Consider the following 24,485-nt stretch of genomic DNA (forward strand, 5'->3'; position numbering starts at 1 on the left):
TGGAACGGAAATCGGGGAAAAATCAGACATGTGACTTCGTGTTCTATAGGAACAAAATTTAAGTTAAACTTTCACGTGCACTACCACTACGGCCGTCGCGATCACAAACACAAGTGCGAAACTTTGCGTGTTATTGAAACCTGGGGTATCGTGTAAACTCTTGACCCCTCTATATTCCATTTCCCAATTTTGAACGCCATGCAATGCATCCCATCTCCTTGGTGTCCAGACGTTTTAGCGCTGGTATACCGCCACCACCACCACCTATGTCCTCAACCTCGCACGTTTCCACGGCGAGCTGAATATAACTATGCTCAGGCTGGTGCGACCTGATCGACCTCCATGGGGGCTGCCGGTGCGGTTGTGCGGGTTCCGTTGTTGGTGGTGAGGCCAATGGCCGCCTCTGCTTCTTTTTGTGAATATGGCTCTTCGAGCAATTGCTTGACCCTTGGACTTGTCAGTGTCTAGATGGACATACTCAGCTACATGTCTCACCTCCGCTTATGCACCTTGCCCTTCTGGTGCGCACCGAGGTTGGCGTCGCTCTCAAAAAACTTTGCGCATTCCTTGCAGTAGTACTGGCCCAGGCCGGGCAGGTCCTCTATGGGCTTTTCATTCTTGAAGGCGGCGAGATGCTTTTCGTCGCGCAGGTCGGCGTGGATCTGGTCGAGGTCGCGGGTATGGCGGCGAGTCTTTTTCTTCGAGTCCTGTCCACGTATGGCTGGCATTGTGTGGTATACTGTGCTGTAGTGTACAAAGCAGTGCTTATCCGCGGCCGTCGGTTATCCGTGAGGGAATGGATGGCGGCCATGGGCCAAGTTGGTAGTGTGGGGACTGGTGCGGCGCGGGGCCCGTGCGGGAGTCTGCAGGCCAGAAAGTCCTGTGGCGCTATGCCGGATGCGGGGCAGGCAAATGCTACAGTTGCGCCAGACGCCAAATTTGCTGCGTGTGCAGGCCTGGGGTTGAGACTGTTGGCCCGGAAATGTCGCGCGCCAGCCTGCCTCTGTGCCGTCGTCCCAGGTGGTGTTATCACAAGACGCCAATCAGCGCCTCGAGAATTGGGCGCGGGGTCGCTTTGCCGGCGCCGGATATGACGTCTGAGTGAACGCTCAAAGCTCGCCCTCTCCCGCACTCCTTGTCGCTGCGCTGCAATTGTCGCCGTCGCCGCACACAAGCACCCAATAAATCACACGCCCCAGTGCCAGCCGCACCCAAGACTAGAGGCTCCAGGCTCCAGGCTCCATAATTCCCTCCTCATCCTCCACCATCCTTGCATGTGAAACGGCCCAGCGGGAAAGCAGCTGCCGTCCTGTTTTTGCTCTGGCGCCGAGGTATTCCGCACCCAGCTGGGGCTAAACGAGCCAATCACCGTGCTCGTGATCGCTATTAGTTATCGCCCAACTTGCGCCAGCTTTGTGGCCTTCTTTTCCTCTGCTCCCTCCATCACTCCTCCCTCCACACCCTCCTCTGCAATCTTCACCATGCAGAAGTTCTCGAGGCTCGGCCGCATGGGCCAGAGCCTTGCTTCGCGCAGGCAATTGGCCACCGTCAGCGATGCTGCCCTCTCCCGCAAGGTCGAGATGACCAACTGGGAAAAGGGCCACTACATCAACTACCAGAAGATGAGCGAGAACCTGGGCATTGTCCGCTCTCGTCTCAACCGCCCCCTCACCTTTGCCGAGAAGATTCTCTACTCGCACTTGGACGACCCTCACGGTCAAGAGATTGAGCGTGGTGTCAGCTACCTCAAGCTCCGTCCCGACCGTGTGGCCTGCCAGGATGCCACTGCCCAGATGGCCATCCTCCAGTTCATGTCGGCTGGAATGCCCTCCGTTGCTACCCCTACCACTGTCCACTGCGACCATCTCATCGAGGCTCAGGTCGGCGGCGAGAAGGATTTGGCCCGCGCCAACGAGATCAACAAGGAAGTCTACAACTTCTTGTCCACCTCTTGCGCAAAGTACAACATTGGTTTCTGGAAGCCCGGCTCTGGTATCATCCACCAGATTGTGCTCGAGAACTACGCTTTCCCTGGTGCTCTCCTCATCGGTACTGATTCGCACACTCCCAACGCTGGTGGTCTTGGTATGGCCGCCATTGGTGTTGGTGGTGCTGACGCTGTCGACGTCATGGCCGGCCTTCCCTGGGAACTCAAAGCTCCCAAGGTCATTGGTGTCAAGCTGACTGGTCAGCTGTCTGGCTGGACTGCTCCCAAGGGTACGTACTCGCAATTGTTTACTGCAAGTGGGGTAACACGCGCTAACGTCAACCACAGACATTATTCTCAAGGTCGCCGGTATTCTGACTGTCAAGGGTGGAACTGGCGCCATCGTCGAATACCACGGACCCGGTACCGAGAGCCTGTCCTGCACTGGCATGGCCACCATCTGTAACATGGGTGCCGAGATTGGTGCTACCACCTCGGTCTTCCCCTTCAACGACCGCATGTACGACTACCTCGCCGCTACCAAGCGTAGCCAAATTGGTGACTTTGCCCGCGACTACGCCAAGGAGCTCCGCGAGGATGAGGGTGCCGAATACGACCAACTCATCGAGATCAACCTTTCCGAACTCGAGCCTCACATCAACGGTCCCTTCACACCCGATCTAGCTACACCTATCAGCAAGTTCAAGGAGGCTGTTGAGGCCAACAAGTGGCCCGAAGAGCTCAAGGTCGGTCTCATTGGTTCTTGCACCAACTCTTCGTACGAAGATATGACCCGCGCTGCCTCCATTGCCGAGGACGCCATGTCCCACGGTCTCAAGGCTAAGTCTCTCTTCACTGTCACCCCTGGTTCCGAGCAGATTCGCGCCACCATTGAGCGCGATGGTCAGCTCAAGACCTTTGAGGAGTTTGGCGGTATGGTTCTCGCAAACGCTTGTGGTCCTTGCATTGGTCAGGTAAGTTACTCTCTTTTACTTCCATCATACAACATGTACTAACCGTTACACAGTGGGACCGTAAGGACGTCAAGAAGGGTATGTACTACACACATTTTATACTGCACATCTGCTAACTTGTCTTAGGCGAGGCCAACTCCATCATCTCTTCTTACAACCGTAACTTCACTGGCCGCAACGACGCGAACCCCGCCACCCACTCTTTCGTCACCTCCCCTGACCTCGTTGTCGCCATGACCATTGCTGGAACTTTGAAGTTTAACCCTCTTGTCGACACGCTAAAGGGAGCTGACGGCAAGGAGTTCAAGCTCAAGGAGCCCACCGGTTTGGGTCTTCCCACCAGCGGTTACGACCCTGGCCAAGACACCTACCAGGCTCCTCCCGAAGACCGTACTTCCGTCCAGGTTGCCGTGTCTCCCACCTCTGACCGTCTCCAGCTCCTTTCTCCCTTCTCTGCTTGGGACGGAAAGGATGCCAAGAACCTCCCTATTCTCATCAAGTGCCAGGGCAAGACCACCACTGACCACATCTCCATGGCTGGTCCCTGGTTGAAGTACCGTGGACACTTGGACAACATCTCCAACAACATGTTGATTGGTGCAATCAACGCTGAGAATGGTGAGGCCAACAAGGTCAAGAACGCCCTCACCGGCGAGTACGGCGCGGTCCCCGATGTTGCTCGTGACTACAAAAAGAACGGCATCCCATGGGTTGTCATTGGTGACTGGAACTACGGCGAGGGTTCTTCACGTGAGCACGCTGCGCTTGAGCCCAGGCACTTGGGTGGTGCCGCCATCATCACCCGTTCGTTCGCTCGTATCCACGAGACCAACTTGAAGAAGCAGGGTATGCTTCCTCTTACCTTCTCTGACCCTGCCGACTATGACAAGATCGGCCCCAACGACCGTGTTGACTTGGCCTCCACCGAGCTCGCCCCTGGCAAGCCCCTCACCATGACCGTCCACCCTGCCGATGGCAGCAAGCCTTTCGAGGTCAAGCTCTCTCACACCTTCAACGAGGGCCAGATTGAGTGGTTCAAGAACGGCAGCGCTCTTAACACCATGGCCAAGAACGCCCAGCAGTAAATGCTCGGATGGAAACCAGGACGACCACAAAATCACCACTGGGGATGTAAATACAGCAGGATGGAACAACCCGCGAAAGCCTAGCCAGCGGGGCAGAAGATTTCCGCCTCTGAGGAAGATGGATAACCATGAGAGGGTTGAACGACTGTACGAATGGCCGCATTGGGAGCTTTCGTTGTCGGGTTACTAGGCTCAATGAGGATAGGTTTACTTGTACTTGTGACGGTTAGCATGCAATGTATGAATGATTTTTTGTTGTTAAAACCGGTGTATGCAATTGTGATTTTGGCTGGCACTGCAAAATATCCAAGTATTTCGTTGGTTGGAGCAAAGTGCTGCAACCGGGAATGAACGTGGTCTGGTGAGTGTTATCGCCTTTGAACATCCATCTCAGCCCTTTCTGGGGTCTGACGGTTGCGGGCGTCCGTGTTCCCCGCTAGTCGCCGGGACAACGGGCAATGACAAACATTGTCGACAAGAGTTCCAACGGCCGACCACCCATGCGACAACAACATTCTTGAGCCAATTGTAAACACAGCGCTTTGGATATTTCTATCAATATTGGCCACCTGAATACCGCAGATATGGCACGCCTACGCAAACCCAGTCCAAATGAACCCACCATCTTTATGCCCCCAGCTGAGGCGAGCACGACACGAATGAGTCCCCGGAAGGCTACTTTGAGGTACGCCTCATTCGAGGAAGATGATAGCTCGATGCTCGTGCCAAAAGCATCGAAGCGCGCATTGCGCGATGCCAGCCTATCGCAAGATATCGAAAATTCGTTTCACACAACAAAATCAACCCTACCCAAAGACGTACTGTCCCCGCGCAAGCAACGAGTCCTGCGACCAGTCGAGAGCAACAGCCGCCTGCTTCGCAAGCTGAGTGACGAGAGCTTAGCGAGTCCGGAAAGGAAGCAAAGAGAGCGGAGAGAGCGCAGTGGCACAATGGATACAGACTTGGACAAGAGGAACCGACTACGGTATGCCACAAGCCTAGCGAGGAGCATGGTGAACAAGCAAGGACAGAAGAGTAGGATTGATGTTCTTGGAGAGGCAGAAGTCCAGCAAGCTGCTCGGTGGCCAGGGAGCAAGAGTCCCGTGAAGAAAGCAGAGGAGTTGGAAGCCGAAGAGGCAGAAGAAGAGGCCGAGACCAGCATTCTGTGCGGCGAAGAGGACGTTGAAATGCAAGAAGAGGTCGCTGAACCAGTTATCGAAATCAGCGACGATGATGAAGACGAAGAGCCCGTCATGACAGCTCAAACTAGACGGCGACAACCCCAGACCCGACGGGTAATCTCAGATAGTGAAGACGATGAAAGCGAGGCCAGTCCTCCACGACCAGTCAACGAGTTTCGTTCGCCAACTTTCAAGATTCCAGACCTGAAACCAGTTACCGTACCTACCCAACAACCAGCTGGTCTGGTCTCTATGCGGCCCCTACATCGCAAAGGACACAGGACAACATCGAATTGCGCGCAGGAGGTCATTGATATGACGGACTCGCCAGATTCCTTCATTCTTCAACAGCCCACGCACGCACGATCAAGTTCTTTCGCAGCGTCGTCCCGTCCCACAAGTTCCGCCTCGAATGGGGCCTTTGCAATTCTTACTTATTCACCAACACCTACCAAAAAGCGTTCGCCTTGCAAAGCTCCACCTATTGAACGTCCAGGAACACCACCCCTGGCGCCCGCGAGCCCTTCCAAACTTGTCTCTCCTTCGAAGAAGAAGTTCGCAATTCCCAAAGCTGCCGATCTAGACGGAAGACCTAGTCTCGATGCGTTTTGGAACCCTACAGCAGTCAATGAATGGAACGATCATCACTCACCAGCGAAGGCAATTGTTTCGCCCAGGAAGCAGCAATGGCGCGAAGACATTGTGAAGATGATGGAGGGGGTCGCGCTGGATGACAGCAGCGACGAAAGCTACGAGAGCCCCATCGAAAGTCCTAAGAAGAAGCCTGCCAAACGTAGCACAGCCAAGTCAAAGACGCCCAACGTCGAAGCACCGCCGACAGTGAAGCAAATCCGTGAACAGCGCAAGGCATTTTCCGAGATGAAGCATAGCATTGCGGAGGCGTTCTTGGAAGAGCTCGACACCACCATTGCTTCAGGTCGCATTCAAGAACTGTCGAAATCTACAGGCGGCATAAAACTAGTCTGGTCCAAGACTCTCAAGACAACAGCTGGCCGAGCGAATTGGCGTAGAGAGCAGATTCGCATCCGAACCGGTCCGCTATCAACAGACACTCGCACTGAGATCCGACACCACTGCTCGATCGAGCTTGCAGAGAAGGTCATTGACGACGAAGAACGTCTCTACAACGTACTAGCGCACGAATTTTGCCATTTGACCACGTTCATGATTAGCGAAGTGCGCAACAATCCTCATGGAGCGGAGTTTAAGTCGTGGGGCCGCAAGGCAACCGCCGCATTTGGGGCGAACAAGGGCGTAGAAGTCACGACCAAGCACTCATACCAGATTGAATACAAGTACGTCTGGGAGTGCATTGCGTGCGGCTACGAGTTCAAGCGCCACTCAAAGTCTGTAGACCCAGCACGTCACTCGTGCGGAAAGTGCAAGGGGAGGCTTGCGCAGACAAAACCCAAGCCTCGTGGTGCTAGCGCTGGTGCAGCAGCCGTGGGCCAAGACGGCAAGAGGGAGAAGAGCGAGTACCAGGTCTTCGTCAAGGCAAACTTTGCGAGGGTCAAAAAGGAGCTGGAGGCGGAGGGTAAGGATACGCAGATGGGCAAGGTCATGGAGGCTGTAGCAAAGGAGTATAGAGAGAAGAAAGGCACGAAAGCGAAAGAAGAGGTTGGTGAGCTAGAGGCTAAGCTTGATGAGTTGAAGATTTAGACAATGAGTTAACGAACCCTTCGATTCTTGATGTGGAATGATTATTAATGATAGTTTTGGTTGTTTTTGAAACTGCAAAAGCGTGCATTCTAATTGGGACGGAGGAATGTATATATGTTCTTTTTCGCACAAAAGGAAGTGCATCAAGGGTGCCATAGGAGAAATGCGAGGATTGTTTTTCCCTGAAATGGAAGGAGAGAATACTACCCAGAAATGGACAGTGCATGCGTCAAGGCGATGTGCCCAAGTGATTTTGAGGGTTTGCTGGCAATTGTAGAAGACGGACAAACTGACTGCCTTGCTCCATCGTCTTCAGCTGTTGGACCTTGGGGCTGAAGCGCTGATCAGGTGAGACAGACTGGGGTAGCCTAGCGCCTTCACTAATGAAACCTCATCCTTCATTCCTCAGCCTTGCCGAGACTCTCACTCTCATAGACACCCCTCCCTGCACCAACTACTATTACTTGTCCCCAGTGTTCATTCGCATTACTTGCTGCTTAGTGGCAAGGCTCTGTTGGGGTGTAATCCCTTGGGTTGATCATTGCCTAACTAACTGCTTTTGTGTCACGTGTGACGTTTACACATTCCTACCAAAGGGCGATCTCCCCGCTAACATTAACGCCTCCTGCGCATCACTAGCATACCCATGCGACTGCACCTATAAGATCCTCGTTTCTCTTCTCTTGATCCTGACAGCAAGGCTGCAGCGCAAGAACCACCACTATGGCCCACAACCATCAACAACGCCCATCTGGCCCGCCTCCTCCGGAACCATATGAAGGGCCTCCAGCTTTGCCACTAGAGTGCCCACCAGGTGACGACTACCCGATTGAGTTGTTCAGCCTTCTGGAATCTGAAGAGATGATGAGAAAACATGGCTTCGTTATGGAGCCGCTTACAATGGCGGACCTCAAAGGGAAAGCCAGGTGTAAAGACTGCAACCAGTGTATGTGCCAGAAGCCTCACTTATGTGCTACCAGAGGTATGCATTGACACTGCTAATCGAATAATAGCAATGTTCAATCTCACAAAGGATTTAAGAAGGCAACAAAAATTGCGTCGCGCCAACCCAATTCCACCCCCACCAAAGAGGTCCTGGGACCCATTCCCCACAATCCTGATGCCAAAGGGAAAAGGTAGATATGATTCAACAGAATGCGCAGTAAAGTGCAGCTCCCATCCAGGGACCATGGACCGGGCTACGAGGGTAAAAGCAACATTGGCAAAGAGATGAGTCTCGCCACTAACTGCATCCAGTGCTTTACTTGTTGTCATGTCCATGTAACTGAAGCCAAGCCATGCGTCAACAGCCACGTGCATGAATTACGCAACTATGCGCCTGGCGAACTCATCCGTATACACCAGTATCACTATACACCGGCAGTTCATACAAAAAGCCTGGAATTCCGCGCTGCCGTCGCTATTGACTGCGAAATGGGAACCGCCATCTCGGGAGATAGTGAACTCATTCGCCTGACCGCCATTGATTACCTGACTGGCGAAGTCCTCATCAACAACCTTGTTCAGCCCGACCAGCATATGTTGCACCTCAACACAAAGTTTTCTGGAGTCACGTTTCTGCAACTGAACGAAGCCAAGAGGAAAAAGACTTCCTTGAGAGGCAAGGCTGGCGCGAGAGAAGCACTATGGAGATTTGTCGGCCCGCATACTGCGCTGGTAGGTCATGGTCTGAATAATGATCTGAGAGCGCTGAAATGGATCCATCCAACTGTGATTGATTCGTACATGGTTGAACACAGGATTGTGCAAACAAAGAAAAAGGCCGACAAGGAGGCAGCGGAAGCAGCAGCCGCAGCAACCACGGAAACCTCAGCAGAGGATCTAGCTGAACAGATTCTGGATCTAGAGCTATCTCCACAAATAGAATCTCAACCAAAGCAGAAGAGAACCAAGGGAACCGGCGACTTGGCGCTCAAGACGTTGATGAAGAAGTATATCAACCGGGATATTCAGACGCAAGGCAACAAGGGGCATGATAGCTTTGAGGATGCGCTTGCGGCGAGGGATTTGGTGCACTGGATGGTTCTAAGAAGGCTTGCGGAGAAGGAGGCGTTGGCAGTGTAAGCGAAGCGGTGATTCTGATGAAATTGCGTAATGGTTTCTATGACTGGTTACATCGTGCGAGAGGGATTGGGTATTTGGGTGGTATCAGGGTCGACTAGTCCTACACACACACACAATTTCGGTACTTTGAAACAAAACTGTGTGCACATGATTACTTCCTCAACCCACGATGTCTTTCAAGCGAAGGGAAAAGCAAACTCCAAACACTCACATGGGATTGAACTAGCAATCACATTGGCTCAAATTTAAAATAGTATAGTCATCCACTAATCAAAAAGGAAAGGAAAAACACTCATACACCCTCCCATCGCCTCCTCACCTCCACCTCCTCCAACAACCCCCGATAATCCTCGGGCCCATATCCCTCCACCCACTCCCTCACGCCCCCTCCCTTCCTCCTCGCCCCCAGCCCCAAATCCTTGAGCAAAATATCAAAATAAGGCAAAGTATCAAACACAAGATCCGGCAAAATATACCCATAACTCATCGCTCCCCGATGCACCCCATACTGACTATTCTGATATACCTCCTTCAGCACGCGGTCTTGCTCGGCTGGTGAAGACGGGGGTGAAAGTGTGCCGTCGAGGAAGGAAGTTATCCAGAGTGATTGGATGTAGGCGCAAGGAAAGGTGCCGAGGCAGTGGACGGCGCCTGCGAAGGCGATGGTAGGGTGGGCGAGGGACCGGGGTGGTGCGATGAAGCGGTGCAGACGGTACGGTTGCGTTGTTGCACTACGGGGTTGCTGTGTACCGCGCAGCAACGGGTCTGGATGACCTGTGCGAGTTACGTTTCTTTGGGATAGGTAAGGGAAATCGCGGAAGAGACCAGTCTCGGATGCGGTGATGAGAGTTTGGTCTTCGGGGGTGGGAGGGCATGGCAGGCCGAGGTCATGTTCGAGAGATGCGGGTTCGAAGCGGAATGTGTGGGCTTTTTGCCAGCCTGTAGCGCAGACGATTGCGTCGGCAATGAGGGTAGTGCCGGATTTGAGGTGCACGGTGTGAGTGTCCTTGAGAGCGGATATGTCATCGAATACAATACTGATTTGTCCGTTGCGAACGAGGTCGAAGAAGTTGGTGGGGTAGTTATGAATGGATAAGGCATTTCCGACTTCAAAGGCGCTTCTCCAGGGCCGCAGCTTCTTCGTCTCGGGATGGGCGTCGAGTTTATTCAGCGAAACTGCATCTTCACTAAGTACATACCAGAACCCCGCTACAATCTTCCTGCCCAGCCACGTCTTGTGCAAAAAGTAGCGCAGCCAGCCTTCCGCTCCTGTCGTCGTTGCCCACGGGCAAGGCGACATGAAGCCGAAGAACCGCGTGTGCACCAGTTTCTCCAACCACATTCCAAACGGCGTCACGTGGCTGGGTGCCATCCACACGGGGCCATTCCCATCTGGTCGGATCAAGAGCGTCGCTGAGGAAGAAGGCTGCGTCGCACACGCGTAGGCTACATCCCAAGCTGATTTCCCGGATCCGACGACTACAGTGTGCGTCTGCGGTCTGGCAATTTCCGCATAGTGAGCTGAGAAATCCCGAGTGTGCACGACGGGCGAGGAGAAAGTAGGCGATGTGGGGTATGTTGGGAGCAAAGGCTTGCTCGTATTTCCCGTTGCTACAATGACCTTTTGAGCTCGTATCACCATCTCTTGTTTCTCGGCTGAGGATGACGACAGCACACAATGCAATATCCAACTCTTTTCTTCATCGCCCTGCCCTTGCTCAAGCACCTCGACGATCGTGTTCAGACGGATAAATTGCTTGATATCCGCCCACTCTGCAAACGCACAGAGGTACTCGTACATTTTGGATGCATCAACATGTGCCCCTTGCTTTACGCCGAAGCGCTTTTGATCCATGGGAAAATCAGGATGCTCGTACATGCCCCATAGATTGTTAGTTTTGAGACCTGGGAAGACACGCTCGGGGGCCCAGGGCCCGCCGATGGAGGGCGCAGAGTCGAGAATGAGGAGCTTGGCGGAGGGATGCAAGCGATGGTAGGTATGCGCGGCTGTGAGGCCGTTAATGCTTGCGCCTATGACTACCACGTCTGCTTCTTCCATTGTTGTGTTGTGGGATAGTGAAGACGAAGATATGTCAGACTTGAGTAGGCTGGAGCTGTCTATGATAATTCCCATGTGAGCTCGGAAGAATTTAACCAATGGGTAAGACTGATAATGGGGCCATATTAATAGATCTGCCTTGTCCTGACTCTAAGCACACGTGCCTGCATGATATGAGTGGGCAGGGTAGGTTGGTGGCCTAATGTAAGATAGTAAGCGAAATGGATAGCTCAGTGGACGTGACACTTCTTCTAGAGTAATTAACATAACGCGAGTTTTGCATATACATCCAAACCTCTGAGACTGCCCCCAGAATTATGCGACCTGTGATAAAATGACATGTAATTTTCATCAATTGCGCTTTTCCCATTCGGTTTCGTGTAAGTAAATAAATCATTAGAGCCCGCGGGGAAAACCGATCCCTCATTATTGGTAAAAGAACACCACATTAACCACCTGAATACATCACAACTTTGCTTTTACAGAACCAACGCCAGCCCGGACTTGTACGGTGCCTGCTGCATTGGTGTCGATAGTGACCACGACGCCTTCTGTAGCGGTCTCACCTGGCTTCAGTAATATCTCTTGGCAGTCCTCATTACCTACATCGTTGGCGAACTGTACAACTACAAAGTCGATTGGCCGGTCTCCAATGACTACCATAGGTGCGTGCCATGTCCCGGCGCCATAAGTCACAGCTTGAGCTCCATTCGCAACAAAAGCGCGGACATTCTTGAGATCTGGAAGGCCGGGCCCTTTGGGTCGTGCAGACGGATGCAGATGTGAAGAGTGACTTTGTGCGGACGTCCCCTCGTTCAAGAGACTGAGTCTTGCTCGCCCGAATATGTCGAACACACTCCCATTTCCCTTCATAACTGGCGCAGGATATGGCGGGGCCCTGTCTGTCCGATACTTCGACGCGCTCGCAGGGAGAGTTGGTGCGACTATGACAAGATATTGTGTATGCCTGTCGTGTTGCGCCAAACCCATAGGTATGAACGTTTGCGTGGTAAAAGGGTGTCGCTCGAGGATAGAGACGTCCAATAGCTGCTTGAGGCAGTCGTCATTTCCGTCCTCGTCCTCATCCAGGTCCAAGTCGCCCCAGGAGCTCGGCATGCTCATGCTCGGCTCATGCGGGCGCAGGTTGCGTGGTGAGCAAACAAACATGTTCATGACGGCTCGAGCCGGCTTTTTGCTGGGCGCAAGGGTATACAGATTTGACATGTGGGTGACATCGAGGTACTTTGTTGCAGAGCCCTGATTGGCGGACACTGCTTCGGGCGCCTGTACGCGGTTTGGAATGGGTAGCTTTGCTGACGGCGATGTTGAGGGATTCTCGATGACAGTACCAAACTGCGCAAAGGCTGTAGGAGTGAGCAGCTCTATCGGTATGCGAATGGACGGGGCAGGCATTGAGGGAGGCATCCTGACGGCGGGGCGCTCAAAGAGCGGCAGACAGCAGCTGCGATGGGTCGGTGGAGTTGGAATGGAGATCGCGTGCGGGAGCTTGTCAAAGGGCGCTACTGATGCGATAGCGATAAGACCAAGTCAGGCCAGGTACCTTGGAGCGTCTGCATGTGATAATTGACGGTGCAGACGCCACGCTCACATGTTGCTTTTTGCTGTGGGCGTGAATCCGAGTGTCTGGTGATTTGCTGCTCGATCAATGTGGGCATTCGTCAAGCAAGTTGATTCCATGCAGGAGCAGTCTGCTAGTATAGCATTCTGACCAGCCAGCTGTGAAGCTGGTCGCAGATCACGGCACCTCGCTTCGTTCGCTGCAGATACGACGAGATGCAGGTCAAGGGCAAAATATACTTAGTCTTTTGTTCTCGAATATATGTTACTAACGGAGCGCAGATAGACTCGCATCCATCAGTACCCTCAGCTTCAGGAGTCGCAAGGCATAGCGAGGCTGATGTCACATAGCCAGGCAGGACTACCAACGGCCCGCATTTTCCCCGAGCACTAGCGCGCATGCCCACGGATTTCTTTCTCGACAGCCGTCCGTCTCTCCAGCTACGCTCGTCACACGGTCACCCTTCAATTCTCTGGCGCGTGTTCCCTTTCCCCTTCTTGATCCACCCGTTGCTGCTGCGTGCGCCCAAAGTCTGCCCTTGGCCCCCAAGAGCCTCAGAAATTACGTCACCTTCTCAACCCTCATACCCACACCCGACGTGTTCCTGTCTTAGTCTTACCAACATCGCCAACACACCACACTCAGCTCAAGCCCTTGAGCCAGACTTCGCGACCACCAGCACCTTGCCCAACGCCTGCTTTTGGACGACTTCCTGTGACTTTGACTAGTTATCATGGCTGTTCCCACACAGTTGGCTTGTATGTAACCCCGATGAACAAAAGAAACACATGGAGACTTCGTCTGTTGAAACATGCTAACACTTCTGGCTTACAGACCGTTCCGCCAAGGGCATCGGGCTCTTCAATGCTGCTCCAGTCTACGAGCCGCTTCCAGGATTCGTGCGCCCAGAAGGCAACCTTCGTTGCTGCACCTACTCGCCAGACAGCAAGTACTTCGCATGGGCTACACCTGACCAGTAAGCGCTACAAGACATCACATGCATCGCAGATGAGCACACTAGACTTGGGGATTGAAGATGACATGATGGTAAAGCCATTGAGGAGTCCCTCGAGACACCGACAATCCGTCATCCTTCAACGCCACATCTGTGCGCTTGTGTGCGGCTGTCTGAATTGCACAGATGAGCTAACTTTCCCAGGGTCTCCGTGATTGACGCTTCCGTCGGCCATATTGTTACCACACTCCCCACACCGAACGTTTACGAGCTCGGCTTTTCTCCATTGGGCACCTACCTTATAACATGGCAGCGGCCTTCCAAGGATGAGGATGGAAATGCGACAAAGAACCTCCGGGTCTGGAAAACGCTCTCCGACGAAACCGAAGATGACGGATCGCGAGCAGTGATTGGCGAATACGTTCAGAAGAACCAGAACGGCTGGAACCTGCAATACACATCCGACGAGAAGTTCTGTGCCCGCGTTGTGACAAACGAGGTGCAGTTCTTCCAGTCGAGTGATCTGCGCAACCCCTGGAACAAGCTCCGTGTAGAGGGAGTAACGGAAATGGCCCTGTCGCCCGGCAAGAACCATTCAGTTGCAGTTTTTGTGCCGGAGCGCAAGGGTATGCCCGCTGCCGTCAAGGTGTTTGCGGTACCTCAATTCAGCCAGCCCGTATCGCAAAAGACCTTCTTCAAGGGTGACAAGGTCCAGCTCAAGTGGAACGACCTCGGTACCAGCCTGATTGTCCTAGCCCAGACTGAGGTTGATAAGACCAACAAGAGCTACTACGGAGAGACGAACATGTATATCCTTAGCGCCAACGGCACGTTCGATTCGCGTATCCAGTTGGATAAAGAGGGACCTATTCACGATGTCTCGTGGTCGCCCAACTCGAAAGAGTTTGGTGTTACCTACGGCTACATGCCTGCAAAGACGACCATCTTCAACCAACGGGCAGTCCCGCAGCACAGCTTTGATTTGGGCCCACGCAACACTATTCTTTTCAGCCCCCACGGTCGTTTTGTCATTGTCGCTGGTTTCGGTAATCTTGCTGGAGACATGGATATTTATGATTTGGAGAAGAATTTCGCCAAAGTGTGCCACGTCAAGACATCCAACTGCACATACTGCGAGTGGAGTCCGGACGGCCAGCATATCCTTACTGCAACGACTAGCCCGCGTCTGCGAGTTGACAATGGCATTCGTATTTACCATGTCAGCGGCGGCCTCATGTACAATGAGGACATGACGGAACTGTACCATGTTGTTTGGCGACCTCAGCCGACATCAATGTACCCGCTGGCGGACCCCCTGACTGCTGTCCCGACACCGCACTCGTCAGCGCTGGCGTACCTCAGCACCCAAAAGACACCTTCGAAGCCCGCCGGTGCCTACCGTCCTCCTGGCGCGCGGGGAACAGCCACTCCATTGCACTTTAAGCGTGAGGACGAGGGAGGCGCAGCCTTCCACAATACTGGCGTTTCATCGACAAACGTTGGATTTGCTAATGGATTCGGCAAGCCGCGTCGTCGTGAGGTGCCTGGTGCAGACACTGCTGAGTCTCTTCCTCCCGGTGCTGCCCCCGGTGGTGGTGTCAGTCTTACCGGTGCTCAGGATGGCGACGGGGAGCTTTCCAAGGCTGCTTTGAAGAACAAGAAGAAGCGCGAAGCTAAAAAGGCGCGTGAAGCTGCTGACAAGGCTGCTGGTCTGGGTGTCGACGGTGCCAATGGTTCTAATGGAGCCAATGACGGTCGTAGCCCAGAGCGTCGCCAACGCAGCCGCAGCAAGAGCGGATATGAGCAACACGGAAGGAGCGCTAGCCAAGCCCGCAATTATGGCAACAGCCCCAACCGTCAGGCCAGACAAGAGGGCAACCGTCGACAGAACCCTGGTCAGCAGGGCGCTGCCCAGGCTCCTCCAATCAAGACTGAAGGCCATGCTCCTCCGCCCGACCTTACTGTCACTAGCCCCGGAGACGGCGGCCCTCAGGACAAGAAGATTCGCGGCTTGCTGAAGAAGATGCGTGCCATTGAAGAGCTGAAGATGAGGCAAGCAGGCGGAGAGAAGCTCGAGGACACTCAGATCAAGAAGATTAGTACCGAGGTTCAGATCAAGAAGGAGCTGGATGCTCTTGGCTATTCTGGTTAGAGGGGGGGTGGAGTACAACATTTGGGGGAAGAGCAGCGCAAGGGGGAGAGGTGGTTGACCAGAGGGATCATGTGGAGGCTAGCAGGCATGACGTGCGATGATAGAAAATGACGAAAGTGTGCTGTTTTGAATTTGTGTTTCCTAAGATTAAGGATATGAGGGCAGAGTGATGTGGTGCTCATGACACTTGTTGTGAGGCAAAAAGTACGCAAGTCTTTTAGAAGTGGATTTGATTCATGCTATCATTATAATTTCGTAGTCATTCATGCATTTGAGATTCCGGGTAGATGCAGACCGACCTTCAGTCATGCCGTCGAGTGACAGACATCTAGTGCGAGGTATGTCCACCCTGGGCTCCCAACTCGGAAGCAAGCTCGCTGCCCTTCCTGAAGGTTCCATCGGGGTTGCGCTACGAGATAGTTAGTCAAGAAGCCCTACAGCGGTTCTCTGCCAACTTACACCAGAGTCCTTGTGAGCGTGCGAACCAGAGTCGTCGGAGCCATGAGAGGCATGGCCGCCCTGTGCACCCAAATCCTTGGCGACCTCGGAGCCCTTTGTGAAGGTGCCGTCGGGGTTGCGGCCAGGGTGGTCGTTGCTGGAGGACTGGAAGAGCAGTTAGTGAGTAGAACTTGATAGACAGGGATTCACACAAGTGGCGTACGTCGGTGTGGCCAGAGCCGTGAGAGGCGTGACCACCTTTGGCAGCAATCTCCCTAAGCTCGTCCTTGGGCAGGTTGGCGAAGTTTGCGGGGTTGGAAGAGGCCATTGTGAAAGGTGTTGTGAAGTTGGAGTTGACGCTCGAGTTTGAACTGACGGGTGGGAATGGTGTGAGAAGGGAGAGAGCTGGATGAGAGACAGTGGTGATATATAGATACTGGCGCTTGTTTGTTCCTGCTGCTTTTGACGCTTCAAACACCCTTCTGATTGTTTTCCCCACATAGCATCACGTCACAATTGCGGGTAGCAGGTTTGCAGGTGCCAGGTGAGAGGGCCCGAAGCGGCGGCCCTCGCCACCATTGGCTATTATAGCGCTGCATAGCATATACTCGCTCAGAAACAGGCTCCATTTGCTTGCAGCTGTAGATTGATGACAGCCTGGCGTAGACTGACGCCTGTCCTATCCTTCTTGTGGTGAGCTGAGGTGTGATGTCATTGCTCTCTGCACGGCGACGCGTCTCGCGCACTCACGTGCCGACGTGTCTCGCAACGGCCAATCAGAGCCGCAGTCGAGTCTTCGACGTCACCCAGGGTTACGCGATTGCCTATCTGCGGCTGGGGAGTGGATTGATTGGGATGCTTACATGCCCAATCTACACCCCCTTTACTTTCGTGATACATTACACATAGCCCAAATCAAGTCATACAGCAGCAATGAGTCTAAAACGCAAAGCCGCCGCTGCAGCTACCGACGCGTCTAAGAAGACCAAGCAGAACGGCAGCATTACTGCCTTCTTCGGCCCACCCAAGACGGACCCCAATGCACCCCCCAAGCAGACGGCTGCAGCTGCAAAGTTTGACAAAGATGCCTGGGTTGCCAAACTCACCGATGAGCAGAAGGACCTTCTGCAGCTCGAGCTCGAAACCATGCACGAGAGCTGGCTGCCGCATCTCAAGGATGTACTTGTGACGCCCCAGTTTCTGCAACTGAAGCGTTTCCTTAAGCAGGAGCTGGCCAGCGGCAAGACGGTGTATCCGCCAATGAAAGATGTTTACTCATGGTGCGTCTACTAATACTTCGATGCCCCAAGTTTTCAAGTTCCACATACTGACAGGCAAGCATAGGTCGCGACACACACCGCTCAACACGGTCAAGGTAGTCATCACAGGCCAGGACCCTTATCACGGCCCTAACCAAGCTCACGGCCTCTGTTTCTCCATTCGTCCACCCAACCCCGCCCCTCCCTCGCTCCAGAACATCTACAAAGCCCTCAAGAAGGAATATCCAGACTACCAGCCACCGCCAAACAAGGGTGGACTGCTGATTCCCTGGGCTGAGCGCGGCGTGTTACTCATCAACACCTGCTTGACTGTTCGCAGAGGCGAAGCAAACTCACATTCTGGCAAAGGCTGGGAACTGCTCATGCAAAAGGTGATTGATACCGTGGCAAAAGTGCGAACCAACGGTGTCGTCTTCTTGGCCTGGGGAACCCCGGCCCAACAGAGGGCAAAGGGTATTCCAGTAGACAAGCATCTTGTTCTCAAGAGTGTGCATCCCAGCCCGCTGAGTGCAGCGAGGGGATTCGTAAGTTTTGTACCTAGTAATACATTGAGATGATTGTGCTAATGACAAGTAGTTTGACTGTGGGCATTTCACCAAATGTAATGAATGGCTTGTACAGAGATATGGAAAAGATGGGGGCATTGATTGGGATCTCAATGTTGATAAGCAAAAGGAAAAGGAAAAGGAAAAGGAAAAAGAGAAAGAGGAAGAGAAGGAAGAAGAAAAATAATAGAGTCGGATATCTGACTTACAATTCAGATAGGAACTCCAAAACACTGTGTCCTTGGATATACGGGTTTTTCTTCGGTAGCGCACAGTCTGGCGTTGGGACGAAATGTTTCTTGAAAGCGTATGTATGCGTCTTTTGAATCTGGGTGTAAAATTCGACCGGTATGGTCCTATGAAAGCAAACAATAAATCCTCATTGCATGCTTCCCTCAATGCCCTTACTTCTTCAAATCCCCTTCCCGCCTCGCAACCCAAAACAGCCCCCTCTCCACCATCCCACTAAACCACTCATCCTCGTACGCCTCATCAAAATGCCCCAACGCCGTAAAAAACACCCTCCCCCCTTTAAACTCCTGACACCACACCAACGGATGATCCTCCCCGTGCATCCCTCCACCAAACGTCTTCGTATCCCCCCTCAGCAAAACCTCCAACCCCCCATTCTCCCTCGGATGCTCGTGGAAATTATACCACTCGTCCTTCCACCTTTGCCTGCCCCCACACCCACTCAGTACAAAATGCTTGTCCGCCTTGTCGGAATCCACGACTAGCGACCCGATTTCTGGATCTGGATGCGAATGAAACTTCGCTCCGATAAGCTTCTCCCACCACGCATCCTCTGGCATCCCCGCCGCTGCACCGTGGATAGCTACCACGCCGCCACCGCGCTGCACCCAGTCTCTGAATGCGGAGAGTTGATCGGCGGAAAGCAGGGCTGGACCGAGGGTTTGCAGTAGGACGATGGCGCGGTAGTGGGAGAGGGTTTCGGGAGTGAAGAAGCTGGAGTCTTCGGTTGTGGTTAGGGAGATGTGTGGGTGGTGGGTTGTGAGGCGCTGGAAGAGGGTGATGCCAGAGGGGATGGAGGTGTGGCGGTAGGAGGTTGTTTTTGTGAAGATGAGCATGGGGAGGGGGGGCGGGGTTGAGGTGGTCATTTTGAGTGAGGTGGTAGAGGGAAGAGCATATTGGGGAGGGAGTATTTGGGGGATCTTAAGATGGATCAAGAGTATTTTAGGCTGAACGGCTTTTGAGGAGGTTTATGGTTGACGTCATTCATACCGGTGGGAGTTTGTGTAGTGATTCTGGGGGGAATACTAGGTGTTGAGTTGTTCGAACATCTTGTAGTTGTAAGCCAAAGCTGCATTGATGCTATACGCTTTTAGTGGGGTTGTAAGTTTACGATTTGAAATTAGACTTGGGGAAATGGTCGATCTAGATCAGAAGGGTAGGGGATTTAGGATATTCAGCATGCTTTATATCAATTGGTGTGTGCAGTTGGGGTCCAATTCAGAAGAATGATGTGTTAATGAATACCTCGACCATTTCTGAGATTCCATGACTTGACTTGAATTTTCTATCTCTGTTTACTATATAGCGTATCAAATCAATCATCTTAGAAAAGAATGGCAGGTCACACCCCAACCTGCCGGAATTGGGTATCAAAAAAATCGACTTTGCAGTCAAACTAAAAAGGTTCGGGTGAGCATTTACGTCAGCGAGACCCTGCTAAGATCCCATGTGCGTAACAAACACAGATGTATTTTGAATGGAAATCGAGAAATTTTCGATCGAGAGACAAGGGGATATAGTGGTAAAGTGGTTCTTCTCTACCTCAGACTAGATGAAGAGGAGAGCACATGATACAAAGTAGCCTCAAGTCCAAGTGAGACCAACAGCTTATAGAAATATCGCCAAAAATGGTTCATTTATCATATCGTTGAAAACCCTACGCACACAACCGCTGATTGCTGAGCTCAGCCACACCATCAACGCGGCGGGGCAGCCAGAGGGGTGGAGATTTACGCTAGTGCTAGACTCCATCAGATCGATAGCGTCATTACTCCGCGTGGGGTCATTACTCTCTGCGGGGAATGGCTCTCCTCATAGCAACTATACGGCATTGCAAAATCCAAAAGCCATCACAAAATGACTTCGCGACTCCTTCAAGTTCCACGAGAGATTCGAGACCTCATTTATGAATATGTACTTGTGCGCGATATCATACTCATCGAACGAGCCGCGGCAACTGTTCCTGAAACCACGGCAAAGCAAAGCCCCGAATTCTATAGACAACTTAGTCAATCGTATCCCTTGACACACGTACGTTCACATCGCCGCGTTTGGGCAATACCACGATTCGATATTGGTCTACCATCGTTCAAAGATGATCCAGAACTTCCCCCAAGCCATGTTCAGATGACATATCAGATCACACGCCAATCCAATCTACCGTTCGGAGAACGAATCGGCATCCATATGTTGCAAACCTGTCGCCAGATTTATCACGAAGCCAGAGAAATCTTCTACACCAAAAATGTATTCGGGTTCAAGACAGTAGAGTGCATCCCAACTGCATTCGCGTTCCTGTGCGATCGGCCCGCAGAGTCGCTCAAGCTCATCTCGTCCATGGAAATCACGTTGGGAGAAGGGACGAATTTGAGAGGCACGAGTGAAGCCCATTATCCAGTACTCGCCAGATTCACAGACTCAGTAGTACTGCGGTACGCCTACAATGACTTTACTAACCTCTGTACCCTGCTCTCATCTTCGCGCATGCAGTTGCGGAAGCTCGCCCTTCTCATCGACAGCTCAAATCAATTCTATAGACCCGTGTTCCCTTCACCTACAGATTGGATCAAATGGGAGGCGCAAAGGATGCCTGGTCCGCGCCCATGGGTGGCTCCCTGGGTCGAACCACTGTTCAAAGCGGGGAACCTTGAGGTCTTAGACATCCATTGGAATTTTGATCGGCCCGAGGTTTGTAGAATCGCAGATACCCTGTCTCGCCTGAGGCAGCAAATGCTTGCGCCAAGAGGCCCTCGACAACACGGTCGGCATAACAGTTTCTGCGAGCCCAGGTTTGACTTCACGGTCAACTATCAGGTCATCACGCAGGAAAGAACATCCATCTATTGCGAACTGTCCCGAAAAGACCTACTTCATAGCGATAACAGCGGCGAAAACGACGACGGCGAACACAGTGGAAAGCTGCAATCAAGCGAAGAAAAGCTGACCACAGCATGGCGGCAACATATGCAACGGATTCTTGAGGCTTCCGGCTGTCTATAGGGCTGTTATCATTGGGCATTGTACTACTATGTACATACTGCGGTTACCGGCACAAGTTTCGTCCGTGGAGACGCCAAGAGTAATGATCACGCTCTTCTTCAGATAGTTTTATCCCTCATTAATTGGAGAGAAATAATATGTACACAATAGGCTCTTCACGGAAGCTAGAATATATGCAGTATAACCTTTACTTACTCCCTATATCGGGCACTGCCATACTGCAGGTTAGCACATATGACGGAACATTTATGAATCATAACTTAGGTGTATTATAGCTATCTTGTAACTTAGAACATATGAGTCTAAATTTATTTGTATTTTACTACTTAAAGAAGAGAGTAAGAATGGCTGTTAAATATTATAGTACAGAAGAGATGTTTTTAGAATATAAAACTAATGAATCTAGTATTTATTATGTACTTCGACAGGGACCTCTGTATGTTCCGTCGTAAGTGACAGCCCGCAGTACATACCCTTACTATCGGTCCCACAGACAAGATCTTGGCTTGCCACCACAGTATGAGAACGAGAAACGGATAATTACTTTGATAACAGGACTGGATACACACAAGGATAATGCAAAGACGCGTGCCACTGTTTCTCTCCAATCCCCGGTGATTGGTGTGAGGCTAGGCCATCACTACTATCTGTAGGAAGTTCCCAAACAGGGCAAAAAAAAAATCTCAAGACCGTTTCATGTGATGTAGTAGGATGAGCAAGGGTGGACGGTAAGTCTGTTGCCGCGTTACCATCTCAGCTTAGTGCACCCGTATCCCCACGTGTACCTACTGCTGACTCGGCCGAGGCGACATGCCCCCGCACAGCAGTTACCGCCCTTCATATAAACTAAGCTGAATACACAAGTTGCGCTGAATCACGCTATGTCTATATAAGACCTGGGGGGAGGGGGCTCGCCTACTCTGTTCCATACACTCTGCAGCCTACCAAATCCATAACTGGATGACTGGGATCCGGTGAGGACTTTCTCGTCACTCTTCTTATTGCCTAAGACGTGGCTAGGTTTCCATTGTCTTACCCACCATCTCACTTTCTCTCCATCATGGTGACCATGTCATCTACTTTTAGCGCTCTTAGCGACTTTCTGCAGAGCAAACTAGTCATTGTTTACCTCGCACTGGCCACACACTATGTTCTTCATATCTTCGACTTGACCATACTACCCTACTTGGTCTTACGCTGGTGGGCTCTAGCCTTTGGGGGTTTTGCAGCTATCATATACACGACTGGTCAGCATGCCGGGAGCATAGCGGCCACAATGCAGATCACAGCCACGGTAGCATCAGTATACTTTGGCGTTCTGTCTGCTAGCATCTTGCTACATCGTGGATTCTTCCATCGTCTTCGAAAAGTATGTCAGCACGCAAGAATTACATGTTTCATTTTCTGTTTCAACGTTGTCTTTCCACTCTGGTTTTCTGTCTTGGCACTAATAGGCCCCAGTTCCCAGGTCCTCTTGGAGCACGGTTCTCCAAGGCATATGCAGTCTATTCCGGCGTCCTCCATACTGGATCCCGATATTTTGAGTGGCAGGAGCAAGTTCACCAAAAGTATGGGTCAGACGTGATTCGAACTGGTCCAAGAGAGGTCACGATTTATTCCGCTGATGCCATTCCACTAATTCATGGCCCGATGTCCAAATGCGTTAAGCCTGACTCCTTCTATGGAATCAGTAGGGATGTCGCTGGTGATTCGCTGCAGACAACACCAGACAAGAAGGAACACCGTCAGCGGCGCAAGATCTGGGATCACGCCTTCAACGCAAAGGCTTTGCGCGATTACGAGCCTCGCCTCAATCGACATGCTATTTCTCTTATGTCAAGACTGAAAGAGCAATCGTCAAAAGGCCCAATAAGGATCACCAATTGGATCAACTTTTATAGCTTCGATGTCATGGGGGACGTGGGATTCAATCGCAGCTTTGGTATGCTTGACAAGGGCAAAGAAGATGATGTTATCAAGTTACTTCATGATAGCGTGGAGTCGCTCAGCATTGGCACCCATATCCCTTGGTCGATGGTACTTGCATTGAGAACGAATACTGGTGCTAAGCCACTAGCCGAGCACATACAGTGGAGTCGCAAGGTACTCGAGGATCGCATCAAGGTAAGGAGGCAAATTTTCTTCCCAGTGGTTTCAAGGTGTCTGACAGTGACTAGACTAAGCCAAAAGAGAAAGACGTTTTCTCGTCGCTGCTGACGGAAGGTGATGATCATGTCACATCCGACATGATCTCTGATTCTCGGCTTTTGATCGTAGCCGGCAGGTATGTGTGACCCAAAGCCCGATCCCCCAACTGGGCGTCAGAAGACTTGCTGCATACACGATTAGACTGTGTTCAGTTGGGAAAATAACTCCGGGTATCGGCACTGACATCATGACAGCGATACAACAGCGGCAACCCTATCCTTCCTCGTCTGTGAACTCTGTGCAAGGCAAGACATTCAAGCTAGACTCCGCGAGGAGATTGATGCGATCAAGTCAGGAAAAGCTCATCTTGATGTCAACGATCTTACAGAATGCGAATATCTCTACGGTGTCATCCAGGAAACTCTGCGACTTCACCCGGCGGTTCCCTCTGGCCCTCTGCGTGAAACACCCCGCGAAGGCCTTACTCTCCCCGATGGAACATACATTCCTGGAAAGGTCATCGTACAGGTACCAACCTACGCCATTCAACGGGACCCACGCTACTGGGAGAGGCCTCTTGACTTTATGCCCGAACGCTGGATTTCTGAAAACCCCACCTCCGTTATGGACAAGCGCACGTTTCTCGCCTTCAACACCGGACCATACAGCTGCATAGGACAGAAGCTGGCTATGATGGAAATGCGCTCCGTCGTGGCGAACCTGGTGCGATTGTTTGAGGTTGAGTTTGCAGATGGTGAAGACGGAGGCACTATTAGAAGACAGACCCGTGACTGCTTCACTGTGACTGTCGGCAAGCTGGACGTTAAGCTTACGCCTAGACGATCATGACGATGAAGATAAAGTGGCCTAAAGTTAATGGGGTCCTTGGATTTCCCTTGTGTTATTTTATGGGAATTTTAACATACTCATCATCGGCAACAATGCCTGTTAGAATAGTGATAGCCCTGATTGAGATAAAAGTAAGTAAAATTTTAGCGACTCTTCAAGTCAGACATATTTCCCATCTTGGATATTGATATTTGGGGGTAAAAATAATTATATAGCACATCAACAGTTGCTGTCCCCCATCCATGATTTAGGTCTCGTAGTGCCGGACGCATACTTCCACTTTAGACGCATCCCTA

General features: G+C 52.0%; 11 protein-coding genes across 11 annotated transcripts; 6 read left to right on the plus strand and 5 right to left on the minus strand.

Annotated features, from left to right (window-relative positions):
* Positions 1-11: 11 nt before the first annotated feature.
* On the minus strand, positions 12-789 carry COCSADRAFT_33788 (uncharacterized protein). Its single transcript, XM_007697438.1, has 2 exons — positions 496-789; positions 12-447 (listed from the first exon to the last, which is right to left on the minus strand). The coding sequence occupies exons 1-2, from the start codon at positions 726-728 to the stop codon at positions 315-317; spliced, it is 366 nt and encodes a 121-aa protein (XP_007695628.1). The 5' UTR covers positions 729-789; the 3' UTR covers positions 12-314.
* Positions 790-1,146: 357 nt separating this feature from the next.
* COCSADRAFT_135242 (uncharacterized protein) lies at positions 1,147-4,298 on the plus strand. Its single transcript, XM_007698214.1, has 4 exons — positions 1,147-2,217; positions 2,276-2,901; positions 2,955-2,979; positions 3,028-4,298. Exons 1-4 carry the CDS (start codon positions 1,482-1,484, stop codon positions 3,984-3,986), a joined length of 2,346 nt encoding a protein of 781 aa, XP_007696404.1. The 5' UTR covers positions 1,147-1,481; the 3' UTR covers positions 3,987-4,298.
* A 200-nt stretch (positions 4,299-4,498) lies between these two features.
* On the plus strand, positions 4,499-7,046 carry COCSADRAFT_33790 (uncharacterized protein). The gene has a single exon (XM_007697439.1). It carries the CDS (start codon positions 4,571-4,573, stop codon positions 6,845-6,847), a length of 2,277 nt encoding a protein of 758 aa, XP_007695629.1. The 5' UTR covers positions 4,499-4,570; the 3' UTR covers positions 6,848-7,046.
* Positions 7,047-7,478: 432 nt separating this feature from the next.
* COCSADRAFT_278380 (uncharacterized protein) lies at positions 7,479-9,078 on the plus strand. Its single transcript, XM_007698215.1, has 3 exons — positions 7,479-7,793; positions 7,861-8,054; positions 8,105-9,078. The coding sequence occupies exons 1-3, from the start codon at positions 7,571-7,573 to the stop codon at positions 8,930-8,932; spliced, it is 1,245 nt and encodes a 414-aa protein (XP_007696405.1). The 5' UTR covers positions 7,479-7,570; the 3' UTR covers positions 8,933-9,078.
* Positions 9,079-9,167: 89 nt separating this feature from the next.
* Positions 9,168-11,107, minus strand: COCSADRAFT_33793 (uncharacterized protein). Its single transcript, XM_007697440.1, has one exon. The coding sequence runs from the start codon at positions 10,989-10,991 to the stop codon at positions 9,225-9,227; it is 1,767 nt and encodes a 588-aa protein (XP_007695630.1). The 5' UTR covers positions 10,992-11,107; the 3' UTR covers positions 9,168-9,224.
* Positions 11,108-11,207: 100 nt separating this feature from the next.
* Positions 11,208-12,487, minus strand: COCSADRAFT_33794 (uncharacterized protein). Its single transcript, XM_007697441.1, has one exon. The coding sequence runs from the start codon at positions 12,414-12,416 to the stop codon at positions 11,457-11,459; it is 960 nt and encodes a 319-aa protein (XP_007695631.1). The 5' UTR covers positions 12,417-12,487; the 3' UTR covers positions 11,208-11,456.
* Positions 12,488-13,303: 816 nt separating this feature from the next.
* COCSADRAFT_23314 (uncharacterized protein) lies at positions 13,304-15,677 on the plus strand (the record flags this gene model as incomplete). Its single annotated transcript, XM_007697197.1, has 3 exons — positions 13,304-13,328; positions 13,405-13,546; positions 13,730-15,677. The coding sequence occupies 3 exons, from the start codon at positions 13,304-13,306 to the stop codon at positions 15,675-15,677; spliced, it is 2,115 nt and encodes a 704-aa protein (XP_007695387.1).
* Positions 15,678-16,005: 328 nt separating this feature from the next.
* Positions 16,006-16,443, minus strand: COCSADRAFT_81454 (uncharacterized protein; the record flags this gene model as incomplete). Its single annotated transcript, XM_007698216.1, has 3 exons — positions 16,006-16,086; positions 16,137-16,280; positions 16,339-16,443. The coding sequence occupies 3 exons, from the start codon at positions 16,441-16,443 to the stop codon at positions 16,006-16,008; spliced, it is 330 nt and encodes a 109-aa protein (XP_007696406.1).
* Positions 16,444-17,048: 605 nt separating this feature from the next.
* Positions 17,049-18,127, plus strand: COCSADRAFT_81351 (uncharacterized protein; the record flags this gene model as incomplete). The annotated part of the gene is made up of 3 exons (XM_007698217.1): positions 17,049-17,395; positions 17,460-17,919; positions 17,972-18,127. 3 exons carry the CDS (start codon positions 17,049-17,051, stop codon positions 18,125-18,127), a joined length of 963 nt encoding a protein of 320 aa, XP_007696407.1.
* A 109-nt stretch (positions 18,128-18,236) lies between these two features.
* On the minus strand, positions 18,237-19,164 carry COCSADRAFT_278418 (uncharacterized protein). The gene has a single exon (XM_007698218.1). It carries the CDS (start codon positions 19,056-19,058, stop codon positions 18,345-18,347), a length of 714 nt encoding a protein of 237 aa, XP_007696408.1. The 5' UTR covers positions 19,059-19,164; the 3' UTR covers positions 18,237-18,344.
* An 873-nt stretch (positions 19,165-20,037) lies between these two features.
* COCSADRAFT_135263 (uncharacterized protein) lies at positions 20,038-24,189 on the plus strand (the record flags this gene model as incomplete). The annotated part of the gene is made up of 6 exons (XM_007698219.1): positions 20,038-21,184; positions 21,691-21,841; positions 22,213-22,561; positions 22,654-23,316; positions 23,370-23,476; positions 23,595-24,189. Exons 1-6 carry the CDS (start codon positions 20,050-20,052, stop codon positions 24,187-24,189), a joined length of 3,000 nt encoding a protein of 999 aa, XP_007696409.1. The 5' UTR covers positions 20,038-20,049.
* Positions 24,190-24,485: the final 296 nt, after the last annotated feature.

The sequence above is a fragment of the Bipolaris sorokiniana genome (assembly GCF_000338995.1).
Source record: "Bipolaris sorokiniana ND90Pr unplaced genomic scaffold COCSAscaffold_2, whole genome shotgun sequence".
NCBI classification, from domain to species: Eukaryota; Fungi; Ascomycota; class Dothideomycetes; order Pleosporales; family Pleosporaceae; genus Bipolaris; species Bipolaris sorokiniana.

Excerpts from the sequence above, each read along its gene's own strand:
- COCSADRAFT_33793 (XM_007697440.1), bottom strand. The coding sequence starts at position 10,991 with ATGGAAGAAGCAGACGTGGTAGTCATAGGCGCAAGCATTAACGGCCTC.
- COCSADRAFT_33790 (XM_007697439.1), top strand. The coding sequence starts at position 4,571 with ATGGCACGCCTACGCAAACCCAGTCCAAATGAACCCACCATCTTTATG.
- COCSADRAFT_278418 (XM_007698218.1), bottom strand. The coding sequence starts at position 19,058 with ATGACCACCTCAACCCCGCCCCCCCTCCCCATGCTCATCTTCACAAAA.
- COCSADRAFT_135242 (XM_007698214.1), top strand. The coding sequence starts at position 1,482 with ATGCAGAAGTTCTCGAGGCTCGGCCGCATGGGCCAGAGCCTTGCTTCG. Across the intron at positions 2,218-2,275 it reads TGGCTGGACTGCTCCCAAGG|ACATTATTCTCAAGGTCGCC; the intron begins GTACGTACTCGC and ends CGTCAACCACAG. Across the intron at positions 2,902-2,954 it reads GTGGTCCTTGCATTGGTCAG|TGGGACCGTAAGGACGTCAA; the intron begins GTAAGTTACTCT and ends ACCGTTACACAG.
- COCSADRAFT_33788 (XM_007697438.1), bottom strand. The coding sequence starts at position 728 with ATGCCAGCCATACGTGGACAGGACTCGAAGAAAAAGACTCGCCGCCAT. Across the intron at positions 448-495 it reads GGCAAGGTGCATAAGCGGAG|GGTCAAGCAATTGCTCGAAG; the intron begins GTGAGACATGTA and ends GACAAGTCCAAG.
- COCSADRAFT_278380 (XM_007698215.1), top strand. The coding sequence starts at position 7,571 with ATGGCCCACAACCATCAACAACGCCCATCTGGCCCGCCTCCTCCGGAA. Across the intron at positions 7,794-7,860 it reads GTGTAAAGACTGCAACCAGT|CAATGTTCAATCTCACAAAG; the intron begins GTATGTGCCAGA and ends ATCGAATAATAG. Across the intron at positions 8,055-8,104 it reads CCATGGACCGGGCTACGAGG|TGCTTTACTTGTTGTCATGT; the intron begins GTAAAAGCAACA and ends AACTGCATCCAG.
- COCSADRAFT_33794 (XM_007697441.1), bottom strand. The coding sequence starts at position 12,416 with ATGCCTCCCTCAATGCCTGCCCCGTCCATTCGCATACCGATAGAGCTG.